At 47.5% G+C, this 16,814-nt stretch overlaps 1 protein-coding gene across 8 annotated transcripts in view; it reads right to left on the bottom strand.

Moving 5' to 3' along the window:
* WDFY4 (WDFY family member 4) overlaps positions 1-16,814 on the bottom strand; it is a 248,179-nt gene that overhangs the window by 143,083 nt on the left and 88,282 nt on the right. For all 8 annotated transcript variants that reach the window (XM_024986689.2, XM_024986690.2, XM_005226581.5 and 5 more), the window contains 7 exons: positions 16,343-16,521; positions 13,690-13,921; positions 12,484-12,629; positions 11,356-11,467; positions 10,460-10,650; positions 6,094-6,246; positions 2,199-2,272 (listed from right to left, as the gene is read on the bottom strand). In XM_024986689.2, coding sequence (XP_024842457.1) covers positions 2,199-2,272; positions 6,094-6,246; positions 10,460-10,650; positions 11,356-11,467; positions 12,484-12,629; positions 13,690-13,921; positions 16,343-16,521 — 1,087 coding nt within the window. The remainder of the gene's footprint in view (positions 1-2,198; positions 2,273-6,093; positions 6,247-10,459; positions 10,651-11,355; positions 11,468-12,483; positions 12,630-13,689; positions 13,922-16,342; positions 16,522-16,814) is intronic.

Raw genomic sequence — 16,814 nt, 5'->3', positions numbered from 1 at the left:
CACGGAGCACTTCCCAACAGCCGGCACCGGGCCTCGGCCAGCCCCTCAGCCTGCGTGTCTTCCTGCTCGCCCCAAACCACAAAGTGGATGAACGTGCCTCCAAGAGTCAAAGGGGAGAGAGACAGGATTCAAGTCTCCGCACCCCCTCCTCAGGATAATCGCAAACACAATTTCCTGTAAATTCTACTCCCTCAAAGAAAACAGCTCCCAGGGTGAGTGTCCGTCTCTTAGAAAACAACAGGTACAGAAAGACAGTGGAAAGGGGGAAAGAAAAGAAACTGGAGGCGAAAGAATGTGGATGGATTGCTCCTTCTTGAGCTGTCTTCACTACTGCTGTGTTGAACTCTGCCAAGCCCCATACCCCTGATACACAGAAGAGGTAGAACCAGCCAAGTCTGTGTGTGGCTTGCACTCGTGGGTTCAATGGGAAGACGTGCATTCAGCACCTGTAAGTACCCAATGTCCTTTGTGCTCTCATCACAGCACTGAGCAGCCTGCTTTCTGCATTCCTTCTCCACAGGGCTGTGTCTTGTCCTTCCCTGAACCTCCAGCACTACGAAGTGGTATGGAATGGAGTGGGTTATAATAGTCAATCATGAGTGGATGAATGAAAGGGTGGTTGCAAACACCTTCAAACACTAAGGTGCTAATGATCACTAGAACAGCTGATCTGTAAGGAATCAGATGGAGGTGGATGTGAACAGCCCGCTGTATAAGGAAGGAGGTGGGTTGATAGACTGGCTTCCCTGCCTCCCTTCTCCCTTATTCTGATCACAGTCCCTGGTTTTCTTTGGGACTTACCTCTTTCTAACTCTCCTCCACCTGCTCCAGAGGGCAAGAGATGCTCCTGGCCTGGTCACATGACCTAAGATGGCCCGTGAGACTCTATCCCTACTGCTAGGAGTATTGAGTGAAAAAGAAGCCCTGTCTGCTGACTGTGCAGAGCCGGCGGACACTCTATGAAGTTGTCCAGCCAGAACGAAGCCAGCATGGAAGAAAGCACAGACAAGACTGGGGTAGATCTCAGATAAAGTAATGTAAGCATCATCCAGACACCATGTGAAGATCTGACTCTGTCAACTGTATGAGCCAATAAATGTCCCCTTTCTCTGCTTTCCTTTTCACCCTCTATTTCTTCCTTTTTAATTTGGTTTGAGTTCTATTTCTGCCATTTGCTATCAAAAGAGCCTTGACTAATTCAAAAAGTAACAATGTGATGGCATTTGGAGAGAGGCCTTTGAGAGATGCTTGGGTTATGAGGGTGAAGCCTTCATGAATGGAATTAGTGCCCTTATAAAAAAGACCTTGGAGGGCTCCCTTACCCCTCTGCCACTGAGCTGGTAGTGAGAAGATGGCAAACCATGAACCACGAAGCAGGTCCCCACCAGACACTGGATCTGCCAGAGCCTGATCTTAGATTTCCAGCCTCCAAAACTGTGAGAGATAGACTTCTGTGCTCTGTCAGTCCCCTAGGCTACGGCTTCCACTGGAAGCAAAGCTATGCCAACCTATATGCATATTCAAAAGCAGAGACATTACTTTGCCAACAAAGGTCCGTCTAGTCAAGGCTACGGTTTTTCCAGTAGTCATGTATGGATGTGAGAGCTGGACCACAAAGAAAGCTGAATACTGAAGAATTGATGCTTTTGAATTATGGTATTGGAGAAGACTCTTGAGAGTCCCTTGGACTGCAAGATCAAACCAGTCCATCCTAAAGGAGACCAGTTCTGAATATTCATTGGAAGGACTGATGCTAAAGCTGAAGCTCCAGTACTTTGGCCACCTGATGCAAAGAGCTGACTCATTTGAAAAGACCCTGATGCTGGGAAAGATTGAAGGCAGGAGGAGAAGGGGAGGACAGAGGATGAGATGGTTGGGTGGCATCACCGACTCGATGGACATGAGTTTGAGCAAGCTCCAGGAGTTGGTGATGGATAGGAAAGCCTGGCGTGCTGCAGTCCATGGGGTCACAAAGAGTCAGACATGACTGAGTAACTGAACTGAACTGAACTAGCCTATGGTATTTTTTGTTACAGCGGCTGAATAGACTAAGACAGACATGCTGCCCCCTGAGACCTCATGCTCTGGGAACAGGAGAAGTTCATAGTTACTGAGCAACTGGCTGTCCTGTCCTCCTAGTTTCTATTCCTGGCATGAAACTTTAGCTGTAACCCCCAGGCTGCCAAAGCCCAGCCTACCTTGTTGACTGAAGGATTTCCACTAGATGGGAAAAGAGAGAGAGCTCCAAATTGTCGGCAGCATTCATCCAGAGCTGGAAGACAGAACACAATGAAATCAAGTGTGTGAAGGGAAGGGTTGCCAGGCAGTGTGAACTGGTAAGGTGCTGGGTGTGGTCTTCTTTGGCTTGGAATCACTAACACAGCTTACCAGCTCCAGAATCATACCATTTCTCCTGACCGCTAGAAGATATAGAGGGCACCACCGCCAGGAGAAAGTGCAAACACCGCTCCTGTCTTTCCCATCTCTGCTGCTGTCTGGAGCTTTGCTGTGGGTCCTGATTCAAACCAAGGACGCCTACAGTAACCATCTTCTATATGTGTCCCACCCTGGGCCTCACAGCCTGTGCATCGACACACCAAATGCATGTCATTCTCATTGGATCCTACTATACAAGGCAAATATCAGTGTTCCCAATTAAGAGAGGAGAAAATAGAGGGTAAGACAGACCTTTGAGAGACAGGTCCCTTATCACCAACAAGTCATTGAACTGGAACTAGGAGCTGAGTCTCACCTCTCAGGTTTTATACTGCAGCAACTATGCAAAGAGTCTCAAAAAAAAAAAAAAAGGAGTCGCAAAGAGTCGGACACGACTGAGCGACTGAACTGAACTGAGCCATGCATTCGGCTTGTGCGTGCAATTTCTTCAGGTCCCCTATCTATAGAACCTGTAGCTCCTGTGCAACAGAATTGTGAATGACACACACTTGTGAAATGCACTGAGATTCTGCGAGTGAAGTTTATCACTCAGATTATTTTCTTTATTGTAAACAAAATGCAGTTGCTCCCCTTTCTTCTGGGGCAAAGGTGAGAGCGTGCGTTCATTCTTATTTCTATGAATACTTTCTTTAGAGAGCTCTACTATTCTCATCTAAATGATGGTACTTCCTAAGTCCCAGAATCTAGAAAGTTCAGATGTGGGAGTTTAAGAGTGCACTTTTATAGCAGCAAAAAGAGCTCACACTTACAAATGGTACCATTTGCTGGAGGCAAGAAGCGTCGCACAAAGTCCGAAAACCAAGTCATTATCTGCATTTAGTAGATAAGAACCGTGAGGCTCAGAGAGACTGAGCACCTTGTCTGGCACCCACGGTTTCTAATTGGCAGAGACTGGCTTCAAAGCCTGGTCTGTCTGACCATGGAGCCCACTCTCTTTCCTTCTTGCTGTGTTCCCCCACAGGCATCTCCTGCAGACAGTGACTCAGAGAGTCAATAATCAACCTCACTTGAACCCAGCAAGCAGTCATGGCTCCATCCATTTACTTATGGGGGAAAGTGGAACAACCTCAGTGGCTCTAAGTTTATTATGAAGGCAGAGTCTGTCCCTCTCCAGTCCCCAAGGCTCAGCATCATACATGCCACTTAGTGACCTCTTAATAAGGATCCACTCCCTTTTTTAAAAGAATGAATACAAAGTAAACCAAAATAAGACAAGTGGATTACTCTTAAGCCAAAAACAGCCTGTCATATTTCCAGCCCCCGAAAGCACACTCACTGCCAGCTACACACAGAGGTAGGGCAGCTGTCACTTGAGAGAGTTGGTGTCGATAAATGTGGCTCCCGGGAAGGTAGAGGTAACCAGACACAGCACCCCAACATTCTCAAGAGGATGCCAAGAGCTTTGCATACTTGAATTCACACACATTCACTCATGAAGGCAGTCCCTGAATAAATGATACATCAGGCTCCGTGTTGGGAACTGGGGGAGCTGAGAAAGTAAGACAGATATCCTGAAGCATACACCTCCCCCTGTCTTCTGCTCCAGAGCTTTAGAAAAATAACAGATTGTCCCAGCACACTTGAGGCCACCCAGCTCTTTTAGAAATTATGTAATACCAACTGTCTGAATTTTGGAAAACATGCATAACTGAATCTTTTGGTTGTTATTCTGTGTCACAGAACCCCTGTATTAAAGACTGTATTAAGATGTCTGTATTAAATTAGTTTGAATTTCAAATGAATAATGTGTCAAATTCTGCTCTCTCCCCACCCCTAGGACGACCTCAGTCTCAGAAAGGGGTGGCCTTTTCTGAGGCCACAGGCCTAAGGCGTGCATGATTTCAACTTCCTGTCCCTTTCGGCTTCTCAGTGCCCTGCCCCTCCCTGCCACAAACCAGTCATCAGGGATCTGCCCCTTCCATTGTAACCTGCTCTCTGCTCCCCAAACCTTCCCTCCCCCTGAAGGACTTGTCCCATCAACAGCTGATTCTCACACTGGCACTTTAGATGCCCCTTCCCACTGCTCAAGTCTCCTACGTTCTGAAACACTCTTTTTCTCTTCCTCAAAAACCCACTGACTGTCTCCTTCCAGCCTCCTCCCCGCTCCTCACTTCACTTCCAACTCCACCATTTACTCTTCCCTGGGCCTGTCAGTGACCTCCAAACACAACAGACACATCCCTGCTCTGACTTCACTTGGTGTAGCCAGCTCTGGGGAAATCCTTCTTCTTTTAAAAATTCTCTCCTCTCAATCTTTTAAAAATGTTATGTCATTTCATTGGTTTATTGTGGATTTTTTTAAGCATCTTTTCTGCTTGCTTTTATTAGTTGCCTATTTTCTTAACCCCAGTGTGAAAAGCACCAGCTCAGCTGAGGGGCTAGTTTATTCAGGGAGGGGACGGGTGGTGCCCATGGTGGTTCCAGGAGCAGGCAGTGGGGGCCCGGTGGGTTCCTGTGTGGGTAATTCCTGGGCTGGGCTGGTGGCAATGATATAGAGGAGCCAAGATGCCTGAGCACGGCCATGGCATTTTAGAAGGGGCAGCAGTGTGGTCAAGGCATGCTGACTTGTTTGCCAGGGTGGTGAGGCTATTTTGCATACCTGCTTCCTGCTGTGCACTGGGAGCCCATATCCCAGGACTAGTTGACTTCCCCAACAATCCTTGCATCAATCTCCAGATCCAGGAGGAGAAGGGGATGACAGAAGATGAGATGTTTGGATGGCATCACTGACTCAATGGACATGAGTTTGAGCAAGCTCCAGGAGATGGTGAAGGACAGGGAAGCCTCGAGTGTTGCAGTCCATGGGGTTGCAAAGAGTCACCTCTACTTGCAGTAACATCACTGCAGGTGCCCCAGGCCACCTGCTCTCAAATGCCTGTGGTTGTTCTCATCCCTACATGTGAACAAATGGCATCCACCCCACCAGGAACATTCCCCCACTGAACATGTTCTGCCAAACACAGCCCCAGAGCCCTGATTCACGAGCTGAGCTGACTGTCCCCTCTTCACACTCCCCAGAGGCCCTTTCCCCACTCACTGGCATCCAGCACATTGTAGCATCAGCTACATCCTATCCCGGGCCCAGATGGCTGTGTGTGGGAGCTGTGTCCTGGTTATCACCATGCCTCCAGAACACACCAGAGTGTGACCATCACTCAATAAATGATGCTTTGTGAAGGGATCTACCCAAAGGTCTGCCCGATGCTCCTCACTCAGCCTCCTGTGTGCCCTACGGCTCTCTCACTCCTTCCTTTACAGGAGCATTTCTAAACAGCAAAGCGTCATCCACAGGAATTGGTATGCTTTAATACCCTCTTATGTACGGAAGCCTACAGTTTTAAAATCTTTCCCCAGATAGTAGCGGATTTGACTCCCGCACCAGCCTGTGAGGGAGAGACGATGGTCTCCCTTTCACACAGGAGAAGACTCAAACTCAGAGAAGTCAAGGGACTTGTCTGAGGCCACACAGCCTACTGGTGGTAGAAGTTAATTATAAAGCAGGGCCTCTGAGCTCCACAGCCTCTGTGGTTTTCTCTCTCACTACCACCTTGAGCATGGAGGAAGCGGATCTGCTGGGTTTAGATGAGGCTCCAGGTTTTCTGTATCTTTAGGGCTAGCGACCAACCTCCAGTTTACCTCGAAATTGCAGAGGATGTGCTGAAAGACACCAACGTTGGTGATTACGGAGGGTCCAAAGCCCAGTTCTGCAGTGCCAGTGATAGACAGGATCAGCTGAAAAATGCGATGGTTCAGAAAAGAGGTCTTTTTCCTCAGGAGAAATGCCATTATCTGCAAAGATTAAAGCACAAAGCAGTTTCCTAGTGAGCGCGTCATCAGGACTCTCTCCGCCTCGTCTACCTGCTCCTGCCATGAACGCATCATCAGGACTCTCTCTCCCTCGTCTACCTGCTCCCGCCAGCGCCCTTTGTCCGCCCAGTCTGGAAACTCTCTGCTCTCTGGGACGACCTCCTCCACCGCCTTTCTCTCAGAAGGAAAGCAGACGCCAGCCTCTGCAGCTGCTTCCCCGCAGTGTCCACTTTTCTGTGCTTAGGTGGCGTCACCTCTCACTGTGAGCCCCGGCCCCTTCCTGAATTTTCCACATTTCCGGGACGCCACTGTCTGCCAGTTTCCTTCCACCTTTCTGTGCTTTTCTCGTTTTCCTTTACGGGGTCCTACATTCATAACCACCACACAGATGCTGCTGCATCACTAGGCAGCCACCCTCTGCCCACAAACCCAGTTCCGTCAGCTCTACTTCAGGCTGCTGCCACCAGATGTGCCATTCTGCCATTCTGCTGTGCCAGGCCCCGAAAACTGGCAACACGCAGGCATCCAGTCCAGTGTCCAGGCACGGGAACCCCAGTGGCCCACACTCATCTCACAGACTGACTAGGTGGGTCTAACCTAGCCTCCTGTCTCTGTTGACCTCAGTAGCACAAAACTCAGGCTGCCCTACCATCCACTTCTATCTGGGCCCTCACCCACTTCATTGAGATTCTCAGCTCAGCTCATTCACAGCTCAATTCCCCACTCCTGGATCTAAGAGTCCACCCTTCTCCCCGTCCTCTCAGACACTCTCCAGTGGGTCATCCGGAAGTCTTATTTGTTGTTATGGGCTGGCTGTTTGTTCTTCCCAAACTCCATATGATGAAACCCTAGTCCCCAGTGTGATGGTATTTGGAGGCAGGTCTTTTGGGAAATAATTAGCATTGGATGAAGGCATGAGGGTGGAGCCCTCACAGATGGGATTCAGTTCAGTTCAGTTCAGTCTCTCAGTCGTGTCCAACTCTTTGTGACCCCATGAATCACAGCACGCCAGGCCTCCATGTCCATCACAAACTCCCGGAGTTCACTCAGACTCAAGTCCATCGAGTCAGTGATGCCATCCAGCCATCTCATCCTCTGTCGTCCCCTTCTCCTCCTGCCCCCAATCCCTCCCAGCATCAGAGTCTTTTCCAATGAGTCAACTCTTCGCATGAGGTGGCCAAAGTACTGGAGTTTCAGCTTTAGCATCATTCCCTCCAAGGAAATCCCAGGGCTGATCTCCTTCAGAATGGACTGGTTGGATCTCCTTGCAGTCCAAGGGACTCTCAAGAGTCTTCTTCAACACCACACTTCAAAAACATCAATTCTTCGGCACTCAGCCTCCTTCACAGTCCAACTCTCACATCCATACATGACCACAGGAAAAACCATAGCCTTGACTAGATGGACCTTTGTTGGCAAAGTAATGTCTCTGCTTTTCAATATACTATCTAGGTTGGTCATAACTTTCCTTCCAGGGAGTAAGCATCTTTTAATTTCATGACTGCAATCACCATCTGCAGTGATTTTGGAGCCCAGAAAAATAAAGTCTGACACTGTTTCCACTGTTTCCCCACCTATTTGCCATGAAGTGATGGGACCAGATGCCATGATCTTAGTTTTCTGAATGTTGAGCTTTAAGCCAACTTTTCCACTCTCCTCTTTCACTTTCATCAAGAGGCTTTTGAGTTCCTCTTCACTTTCTGCCATAAGCTGGTGTCATCTGCATATCTGAGGTTATTGATATTTCTCCCGGCAATCTTGATTCCAGCTTATGCTTCCTCCAGCCCAGCATTTCTCATGATGTACTCTGCATAGAAGTTAAATAAGTAGGGTGACAATATATAGCCTTGACATACTCCTTTTCCTATTTGGAACCAGTCTGTTGTTCCATGTCCAATTCTAACTGTTGCTTCCTGACCTGCATACAGATTTCTCAAGAGGCAGATCAGGTGATCTGGTATTCCTATCTCTTTTAGAATTTTCCACAGTTTATTGTGATCCACACAGTCAAAGGCTTTGGCATAGTCAATAAAGCAGAAATAGATGTTTTTCTGGAACTCTCTTGCTTTTTCCATGATCCAGCAGATGTTGGCAATTTGATCTCTGGTTCCTCTGCCTTTTCTAAAACCAGCTTGAATATCAGGAAGATCACAGATGGGATTAGTGCTCTCAAAAGAGTCACAGGAGAGCATTCTTCCTCTCTCTACTCTGCCACGTAAGGATACAATGAGAAGTTGGCCATCTGCAATCCAGGAGGGTCCTCACTCAACCTGACCGTGCTGGCACCCTGATTGTGGACTTACCTGCCTCCAGAACTATGAGAAAATTAATTTCTGTTGCTAATAAACCACCCAGTCTATGGTATTCTGTTATAGCGGCCCAAACGGAGACAATTTAGATCAGCAAATAGTTTCTTTTCAGACTATTCCTGTCGCTTCTTTGGCAGATCTGACCATTCCCCACCCCCCCGCCAGGACACAATTAGAATGGCTGAAAGCTGCATGAGAAAAACCACTCAAGTTGACTGATCTCACTTTACATTAATAGTGTCAGATGTCAAACTGGTATCCAATCTGGCCTGGCAATGCAATTCTGCTTTTTTATAAGCTGGCTTTCCCCATCCCACAGATGATGATCTCAACTCTCCTCCTCTCTCCACAACTTCCCACCACCACCACCCAACCCAGTACACAGCTGAGAGTTTAGAACCCAGACGCGAGCACGCTCACCTCCTCACCACCAGATCCACAAATGACTGCAGTGCATTCCTTCCTGCCACGAGCCGGGGTTCCACTCGCCTGCCCTCTGGAACCCACCCCCCGCCTGCTCCGTGGGGTAACTCCTCTGTCCGAGCTTCACCCCTATTTCTCCTTCCTGTCACTTTGTTCCTGATAAACACGGCAACAAGTACACAGTGTTCGTGTTCATCTGTTCAGTCATGTCGGACTCTGCGATCCCACGGACTGTAGCCCACCAGGCTCTTCTGTCCACGGGATTTTTCAGACAAGAATACTGGAGCAGGTTGCCATTTCCTCAGGCAGGGGACCTTCCTGATCCAGGGATAGAACCTGAGTTTCCCACATCTTCTGCATTGCTGGCGGATCCTCTACTGCTGAGCCACCAGGAACAAGTCCACACACATCATGCCCAGTGAGCGTGCGCACTAGGGAAAAGCAGGAAAAGGTGCTGGAAGCGGATGAGGTGGGGGAGGTGGAGGCCGGAGACATGCGGTCCGGCTGTGGCCACAGTCCTTGACGTGACACCAGGTGGCTTTCTTCCAGACCCTGACTCGGGTGCCGAAGAGACAAGGAGGCTCTTTCCTGCCCACACTGGGCCCAGAAGGAACCCGCAGCTGTTGTGCCCCAGTGACTTTGTCTAGACTTTGACCCTAGTCGCTGCCCTCCATGATTCCTTTCTTGGCTGCCTCTCAGCCAGGCAGGGCACTTCTGGAGGACAGTGTCCACATCTCATCTGACATTATGAACAGTAAATAGCCATATAATCAGGGTGCACAACACACAGCAATTACTCTGAGCAGCCATGCTTCAAAGCACTCAGCATATACTAATTCTGTGATCACGATCCTACAATGGGGCTGCTATTATTCCTATCTTACACGGAAGAGAGCCGAGGCACAAAGGTTAAGAACTAAAGCTGGCCAACATTTCTAGGGCGTTTCGTCTGCGCCAGACATAATCCTAAGCCCTTCGCCTGTATTAAATCATCTAGTCCTCACTGCAACCTCGTGATACAGGAGACACAATAGATTGTATTGTACAGATGTGGAAACCAAGACAGAGAGGATAAGTAACTCAGGAAAAGTTAAATAGAAAGCTAGAAAGAGGCTCAATTCCAACCTAGCACTCTGGTTCCAAGGTCTGGGCTCTTAGCTGTCATGCTAGATGCAAAGTAGGGGGATCGCAGATGATTCTTGAATTCATCAGTGAAAGATGTTGGCACACAGACAGGTGAGCATCTCCATCCTGATCAGAGCTCCTCTCTGGCTGGTTGTCACCTGGCCCTCTGCTCTGGTGATGCTGAGAGGCCAAGGAACTTTCAGTTTGCTTTCTCCAAAAGTCATACTGATAGGAATGTCTACTTGGGCCAGCAAGGCTCCGCCCTGTTCCTCAGGGATGACAGCTTCTTGCTGGGTGGTGGGCGGCATTTGCAGACTCGGGTGGGAGGGTGGACTTACCTGGTACCCACAGATGTGCTGCATCAGGCGGTCACACATGACGTTGCTGGTCAGAACCAAGTGCAGGACTTTCACAGCCGCGTACATGCTGTGGTCGTCCGTTGCTAAGGAGATGAGGCCCAGGAGGATGGCAGGCCCGCCAATGAAGTCCAGGCTGCTGGCAGCAGGGCTGGAGTGGAACACTCTTACCCCTGTGTGGGACCAAGACATTCCTGAGCACACCACAGCTCCATTCCAGTGGAAACTCCTCTGGCAGCATGCAAGAGCTGTCAGGGACATCACCCACTTACAGCTGTGGGGCCTGTGCACAGGACAAGCTGGGAGGAAGACTCGGGGCTTTAGAAGTTTTTGGTCACTGAGAGATCCTGTGCTGAGTCCTCTCGGGGTCATAGAAGGCTGAAACAGCCCAGGGGGTTTCAGACCTCCACCCTCTGTCTTAGTCCAGACTGCCAGATGAGCCAGCCATCCTGTGAGCTGGCTGCTCTGACAGCCTCTGGCTCTTTTCCGGGCTCTAGATCTGCAGCACTCGCCCCTGGCACCAGCTCTCTGTTCTGCTCTTGTCTGATTGCAAGGCACAGTCGCCGGTTGTTTTTTTCACCCAAACCACCACCACAGTTGTCTCTGCTCAGAGGCCCCGCTATACTCACTAGATAGGCTCCGTTTTGCGTAGACGCCAGCTTGGTTAGTAGCAAGTTCACTAACAGTTGTCAGATGCAGCAAAGTGATCTGATCTCTGCAGGGAAGCTGATGCTCTGGTGGGGGTTAACTCTCAACTCTTACTCTCACCACCTGAGCTTCTCAGCCCACTCAGTCTTGCCTACCACCCCAGAATTCCAGGCTGCACAGGTGATGCCAGCCACGTGCTCTTCTTCCCAAATAGCAGGAAAAGTTCATACCTAATTGGCCCACAGCAACAGCTCCAATGGTTCGAAGAGAACCCGAGAGGTGACCAGCACAGTTTCTTAGCAAGAACACAGGCACGACACTGTCACGGGATGAAATGTTCATCTAGAGAAATTGGCAACAGTTAGTCCTAAGCAACTTCCCTGGAGAGGAGGCGGTCTTGTTCAGGAGCTCCTAGAGGGCAGGCATCCTGAGACCTGGCACTCCGTTAGTGTAAGCCATTGAATAAACAATAACTGAACCAACATCAGAGGGACTGAAGCCAAAATTCAGGTTCTGTCCTGCCTCCCAGTCTTTGGCTTAATCAGAAGGGAGAACCTTTCATTATACAATTGTGCCACCAACGTCCCACATGGTCACTAATTAAACAAACGCTCACAGCGAGAAGCTGATGAGAGTAGGGAGGCCCTGAGGACACTTGGAGGCATAACAGTGTTGAGACGCCCAGGGCTGCCTTCTTCCTAGTCTAGGGTCATCCATCTCCGCAAGTCTCGGCATCACTGGTCTTCAAGGGCCAGAAGACGGGACCCTGGCCTCTTCTAGCAGAAGACTCTGTGCTGGTAAGGCATAGTGTTAGTGCTCAACAGGACTTAACCCCTGGTCTCACCTCCTCAGGAAAGGGAGGGGACCCTCTGTTTGTGAGGGTGGTGAGAATATAAGCAAATGAGCCCAAATTCATCAACAGTAAGCAAAAGAGCGCTTTATGCAGGGGATTAGGAAATAGGAAATCTAATGGCCTCTTTACCTAACTAACTTGTCTGCTTTGCAAATTTTTGCTTAAACACAATGGCTCAAAGGCTACCTTACCATCTTAGGGGTTAGTAGCACCCAGGAAAAGGAAGTTTAATCGTGTTCCCCGTGTCACAAATGTTGTTTAAATATTCCATTTGTTCTCACTCTACTGAAGAGAATGAAGAGTACCTACTTTCTTCTCTGAAAGAAGAGATTTGGTCTTGAGGAGTGTGAATGGGCAGGAGTCATAGAATATTTTCACAAATGAAGTGTGTCTGTCAACACACACACACAAATGTGAATTGGTGTTCATTTAGTCACTGAAAGCTGCAGCAAGCCATGAGATCTTTATTCCAAAAAGGAGCAGCAAGCAACGTTAGAAGGTGTACCTCTTTGGCAATCAGACGGCTGTCCACCTCATTGTACGTGCTTCTAATGTCTGCAACGCTGGTAACGGAGGAGCTGGCTATGTGAAGGCCGAAGGAAACCTTTTCCTCTGCAACCAGGGGCATTGCTTCCACACCAGGATCCTCTCCTACAACAACACATCTTCAGTTATTTCTGCTCTCACTTTACTGAGTAGGAAATTAACCCTCAGAAGAGTGAGCATCTACTGCCACATGGCAAAGTCATCGCTGAGCAACGTTCGTAGCTATTATATGCTATTGCATTGTACGTCATATGTTATATGTTTTGTCCCCACCTGTCATTTCTGACACACAGAAAACTGTAGAGAACTCTCACAATATTAACCTTACTATAAAATAGAAGCACTCCAGGTACGAAATTACTAAGTCTTGAGACATCTATTGTGAGTGTAACCTCACCCCCAAAACCAAAGTGCTGGGCTGAAAGCCCTGTGGTTTTCAGTGAGCTGCATATTTGGGGTAAACCCCTCCTCTGGTTTCAGCACACAGGTGCTCACTCAAGGAGAGCTATATGTGCTAGTGAGAAGCATGGCGTAAACGAAGAGTTGATGAAACTTGGGCTCTAGACCTGGCCTCCTCACATTGTTCTTGCCAGTGCTCATTGCTAGAGGAAATGAAGTTCAAAGAACACATGAGGCCTCAAGACAAAAATGCTCCACAGTGCTCAGTCACCCTTCACCATGCAAGAAGGCGTCAGTACACAGATTCATTTATTATTCTTCCCAGATGAGAGCTGACCCCCTCGACTTGGCAGAGCACAGACAGCCATACTCCCTGCTTGAACAGCCAACAATCAATAATGAAAATGCGGATGTTTTGTCTGCCTGTTTAATAATTGAAGACAACAGTATACTTTAGTTAAAAAGCTTCTTCATTAAAAGGAATGTAACTTATTTATCTCATTCTCTTCCCTCTTTCTTTGCTGATGATATTACCTACCCACTTTTCTCTATTACGTACTCTGGAATTGAAACCTACAGGAGATTGTCATTTCCTTTTCTGTGACATTTTCTATTGGCTTGTAAATATATAATAATCCAATTACAGAGGACTTCCCTAATGACTGGCCTGTGATGAGTTTTTTCCTTATAAATAAGCTATCAATAACCAGATGTCTATTTAAAAATTAGAATGAGCAAAGTCATCATAAATCAAAACACCCCATACCTTGGACATGCACAGCCTGGAAGTTACCACAGTATCTTGGGCCAAGTTTGTTGATAACTTCCAGAGTTTCCATTGAGATGGCTTCTTCAAAGAAGTACGTGGGGCCCAGACGCCATATTAGTAATGACTTTTGTTTCCAAACTCGAGGGGTAGCAATATATCCATAAACATCCACAAATGAGGATGGATCCATCGAAAGGAATGGTCCTGGCAAGGCCTGAATGTACAACATCTGTTCAAACAAAAAGGTGGGGGAGAGGGGTAGATGGGATGTATTTAACCTCAGAATTAATCAAATAAATACATAAACCCCAAAAATGATATACCTTATTCATCTCTCAAAGTAAAACCTTTATTCAGAAACATTACAAAGATAACTCTCAAAGCTGAGAAACACCGCATAAAGCAGTTTATAAAAAAAATTCTGTGTGTATGCACTCTCAGTTGTGTCCAACTCTTTTATGACCCCAAGGACTGTAGCCCACCAAGCTCCTCTGTCCATGGGATTTCCCAGGCAAGAATAGTGGAGTGGGTTGCTATTTCCTCCTCCAGGGGATCTTCCCAACCCAAGGATTGAACCTGAGTCTCCTGTGTCTCCTGCAATAGCAGACAGGTTCTTTATCACCAGCACCTCCTGGGAAGCCATGTGGGAGTAAAAACCTGACATTGTGCCTTTGGAAATAAGTGTGATAAAAAATATAAAGTGCCACTGAAAGGTTCATCTCTTTTTCCAGTCATTTCACAAAGAACTTTAAAGTCCAATGTTGGCACATTAATTAAGTTTTACATACTAAATATAGCTACAGACTAGAAAGGAAGAAATAAACTGTCCCTATTTGCAAATGGCACGTCCATGTAGAAATTTCTAAGGAATCCACAAAAAAACAAACTAATAAGTGAATTCATCAAAGTCACAGGATATATGATCAACACATAAAAATAAATTGCATTCTATAGACTAACAAAGAACATGCAGAAACTACAATTGCTCACAAGAAAAATAAATACTTTCTTGTTGTACAAAATCCCATGTGAAAGAGGATGAAAAAAAGCTATAGATTAGGAGAAATTATTTATAAAATTACATATCCAGCAAAGGACCATTATCTAAAATATTTAGATAAAACTCTTAAAAGTCAATAGTAAAACAGTAAACAATCCAATTAGAAGTGAGTGAAACATATACACTGCTGCTGCTGCTAAGTCTCTTCAGTCGTGTCTGATTCTGTGCGACCCCATAGACAGCAGCCCACCAGGCTCCCCCGTCCCTGGGATTCTCCAGGCAAGAGCACTGGAGCGGGTTGCCATTTCCTTCTCCAGTGCATCAAAGTGAAAAGTCAAAGTAAGGTCGCTCAGTTGTGTCCGACTCTTAGCAACCCCATGGACTGCAGCCTACCAGGCTCCTCCGTCCATGGGATTTTCCAGGCAGGAGTACTGGAGTGGGGTGCCACTGCCTTCTCCGAACATATACACAGACATCACTAAAGAGGATATACAAGTTGCAAATAAGGTTCTAACATTTGAGAACAGCTGTTTCATCTGCAGCCTAAGTCCATCCTTTTTCTTGCTCAACAGACCCCTGCATTTAGACACAGACCTTGTGTTTATCCCATTTGAATTTCACTTGCTGGAAAGTCATCTCTGTCAGTCTTGGCCCTTGGCCATTCTCCATGCCATATTTTGCAAATTTTGACATATTCCCATGGCATCACATACCTTCCAACCTCCAAGCTGACTCACTCCGGTTCAGCAGGCCCCTGAGGTTGGATGTTCATCTATGTGCCAATTCACTAAATGACACATCAGCCTTGTAACTATAAATTCAATACGATTCATCAAGTGTATGTTGCACGCTTTCTGTATGCCAGCCCTGTGCTAGGTGAAAGCAAGTTCCAGATATCAATAGGACAAGGCTCTTGGCCTCACAATACATGTTCTGCTTCACAGAATACAATCTATTCTATGAAACAAGACTGGATACCAATATACTCTGTGAAAGAGGACCAAAACCAGCCCACTCTGTAATTAACTAAAGAGATTAAAAAAAAAAGACTTCGGGTGACCACAATGTAACCACACTTTTCATCCTGGCTAACGTGAGTGACCACTGCTTTTCTCCAGTGACAGTTTAAGCCCTTTCCCTTTCCTTCTGCTTCCTGATTAAAAGCTTTGAACATATACAGATACCAAATTGTCTCTCGACAGCACCCCATTCAGAACTGACTGACCTCCGCTTTTTTGAACCCTCCCCAAAATCACCTAAAGTGAGCCCAAATCCTTATTACTTATTACTTATTACGCCTTATTACTCCATGGTAAGGAGGGAAAGAAGGCTCTTGCTACAGCAAGCTTCATAAATGTACCTCTTGTTTTGTACTATATGCATGCTCCTAGAAGTATTTGACTGGTGGGCATGGACAGTTCCTAACACCTAAAACAATACCTAACATACATTAGGTATCAATAAATATTTAATGTGGGGAGGAAGAAAGGAAAGTGCGAGGTAAGAAGAATCGTTAACAATTGAAGTCAAAAGTTAACTTTACATTTTGGAGGACCTTTTTTTTTAATGCTCTTGATGATTCCTTCTGGTTACCTCTGTGACTAGGCGGCATGGCCATGGGGCAAGCACAGCTTGGGGGAAACATCTCACCTTGGCTGAGCCGATGACCTGTCCATCCAGGTAGGTGAAGACTGTACAATTCCTTTTCATTTCCTTGGTGACGACCACAGCCAGGTGGTGCCACTGACCACAAGCCAGCAGCTGGCCACACCTGACCCGAAGCTGGCGTCCTGCAGAAGGCTCAGGGTCATCCTCGAGTTCCATGACATCTGGACGAGAACACAAGAACCAGACTCAGCTGCAGCGTCAGGGAGCATCAGCCAGCCCCAGGGGCCCCAGTGCCAGCGGAGTGAGCGCCGAGCCTCCCAGAGAATCCTAACAGCAGCAGGAGCTTTCACTGCTGGAGCCCTTGCTTTGGGCCAGACACTGAGGCAGGCGCTATCACGATTCCCAGGTTACCATCCTGAGGCACAGCGAGGCAAGGAAGGCAACTTGCCTAAGGTTACATAGCTGGAGTTCAAACCCAGGAGTCAGGCTGCAGGGTCCACCCATCACTAGGCTG

This window comes from Bos taurus, chromosome 28 (genome assembly GCF_002263795.3).
Source record: "Bos taurus isolate L1 Dominette 01449 registration number 42190680 breed Hereford chromosome 28, ARS-UCD2.0, whole genome shotgun sequence".
Classification (NCBI taxonomy): domain Eukaryota; kingdom Metazoa; phylum Chordata; class Mammalia; order Artiodactyla; family Bovidae; genus Bos; species Bos taurus.
The sequence above is the reverse complement of the archived record's forward strand: the minus strand, read 5'-3'. Positions and strand labels throughout refer to the sequence as shown.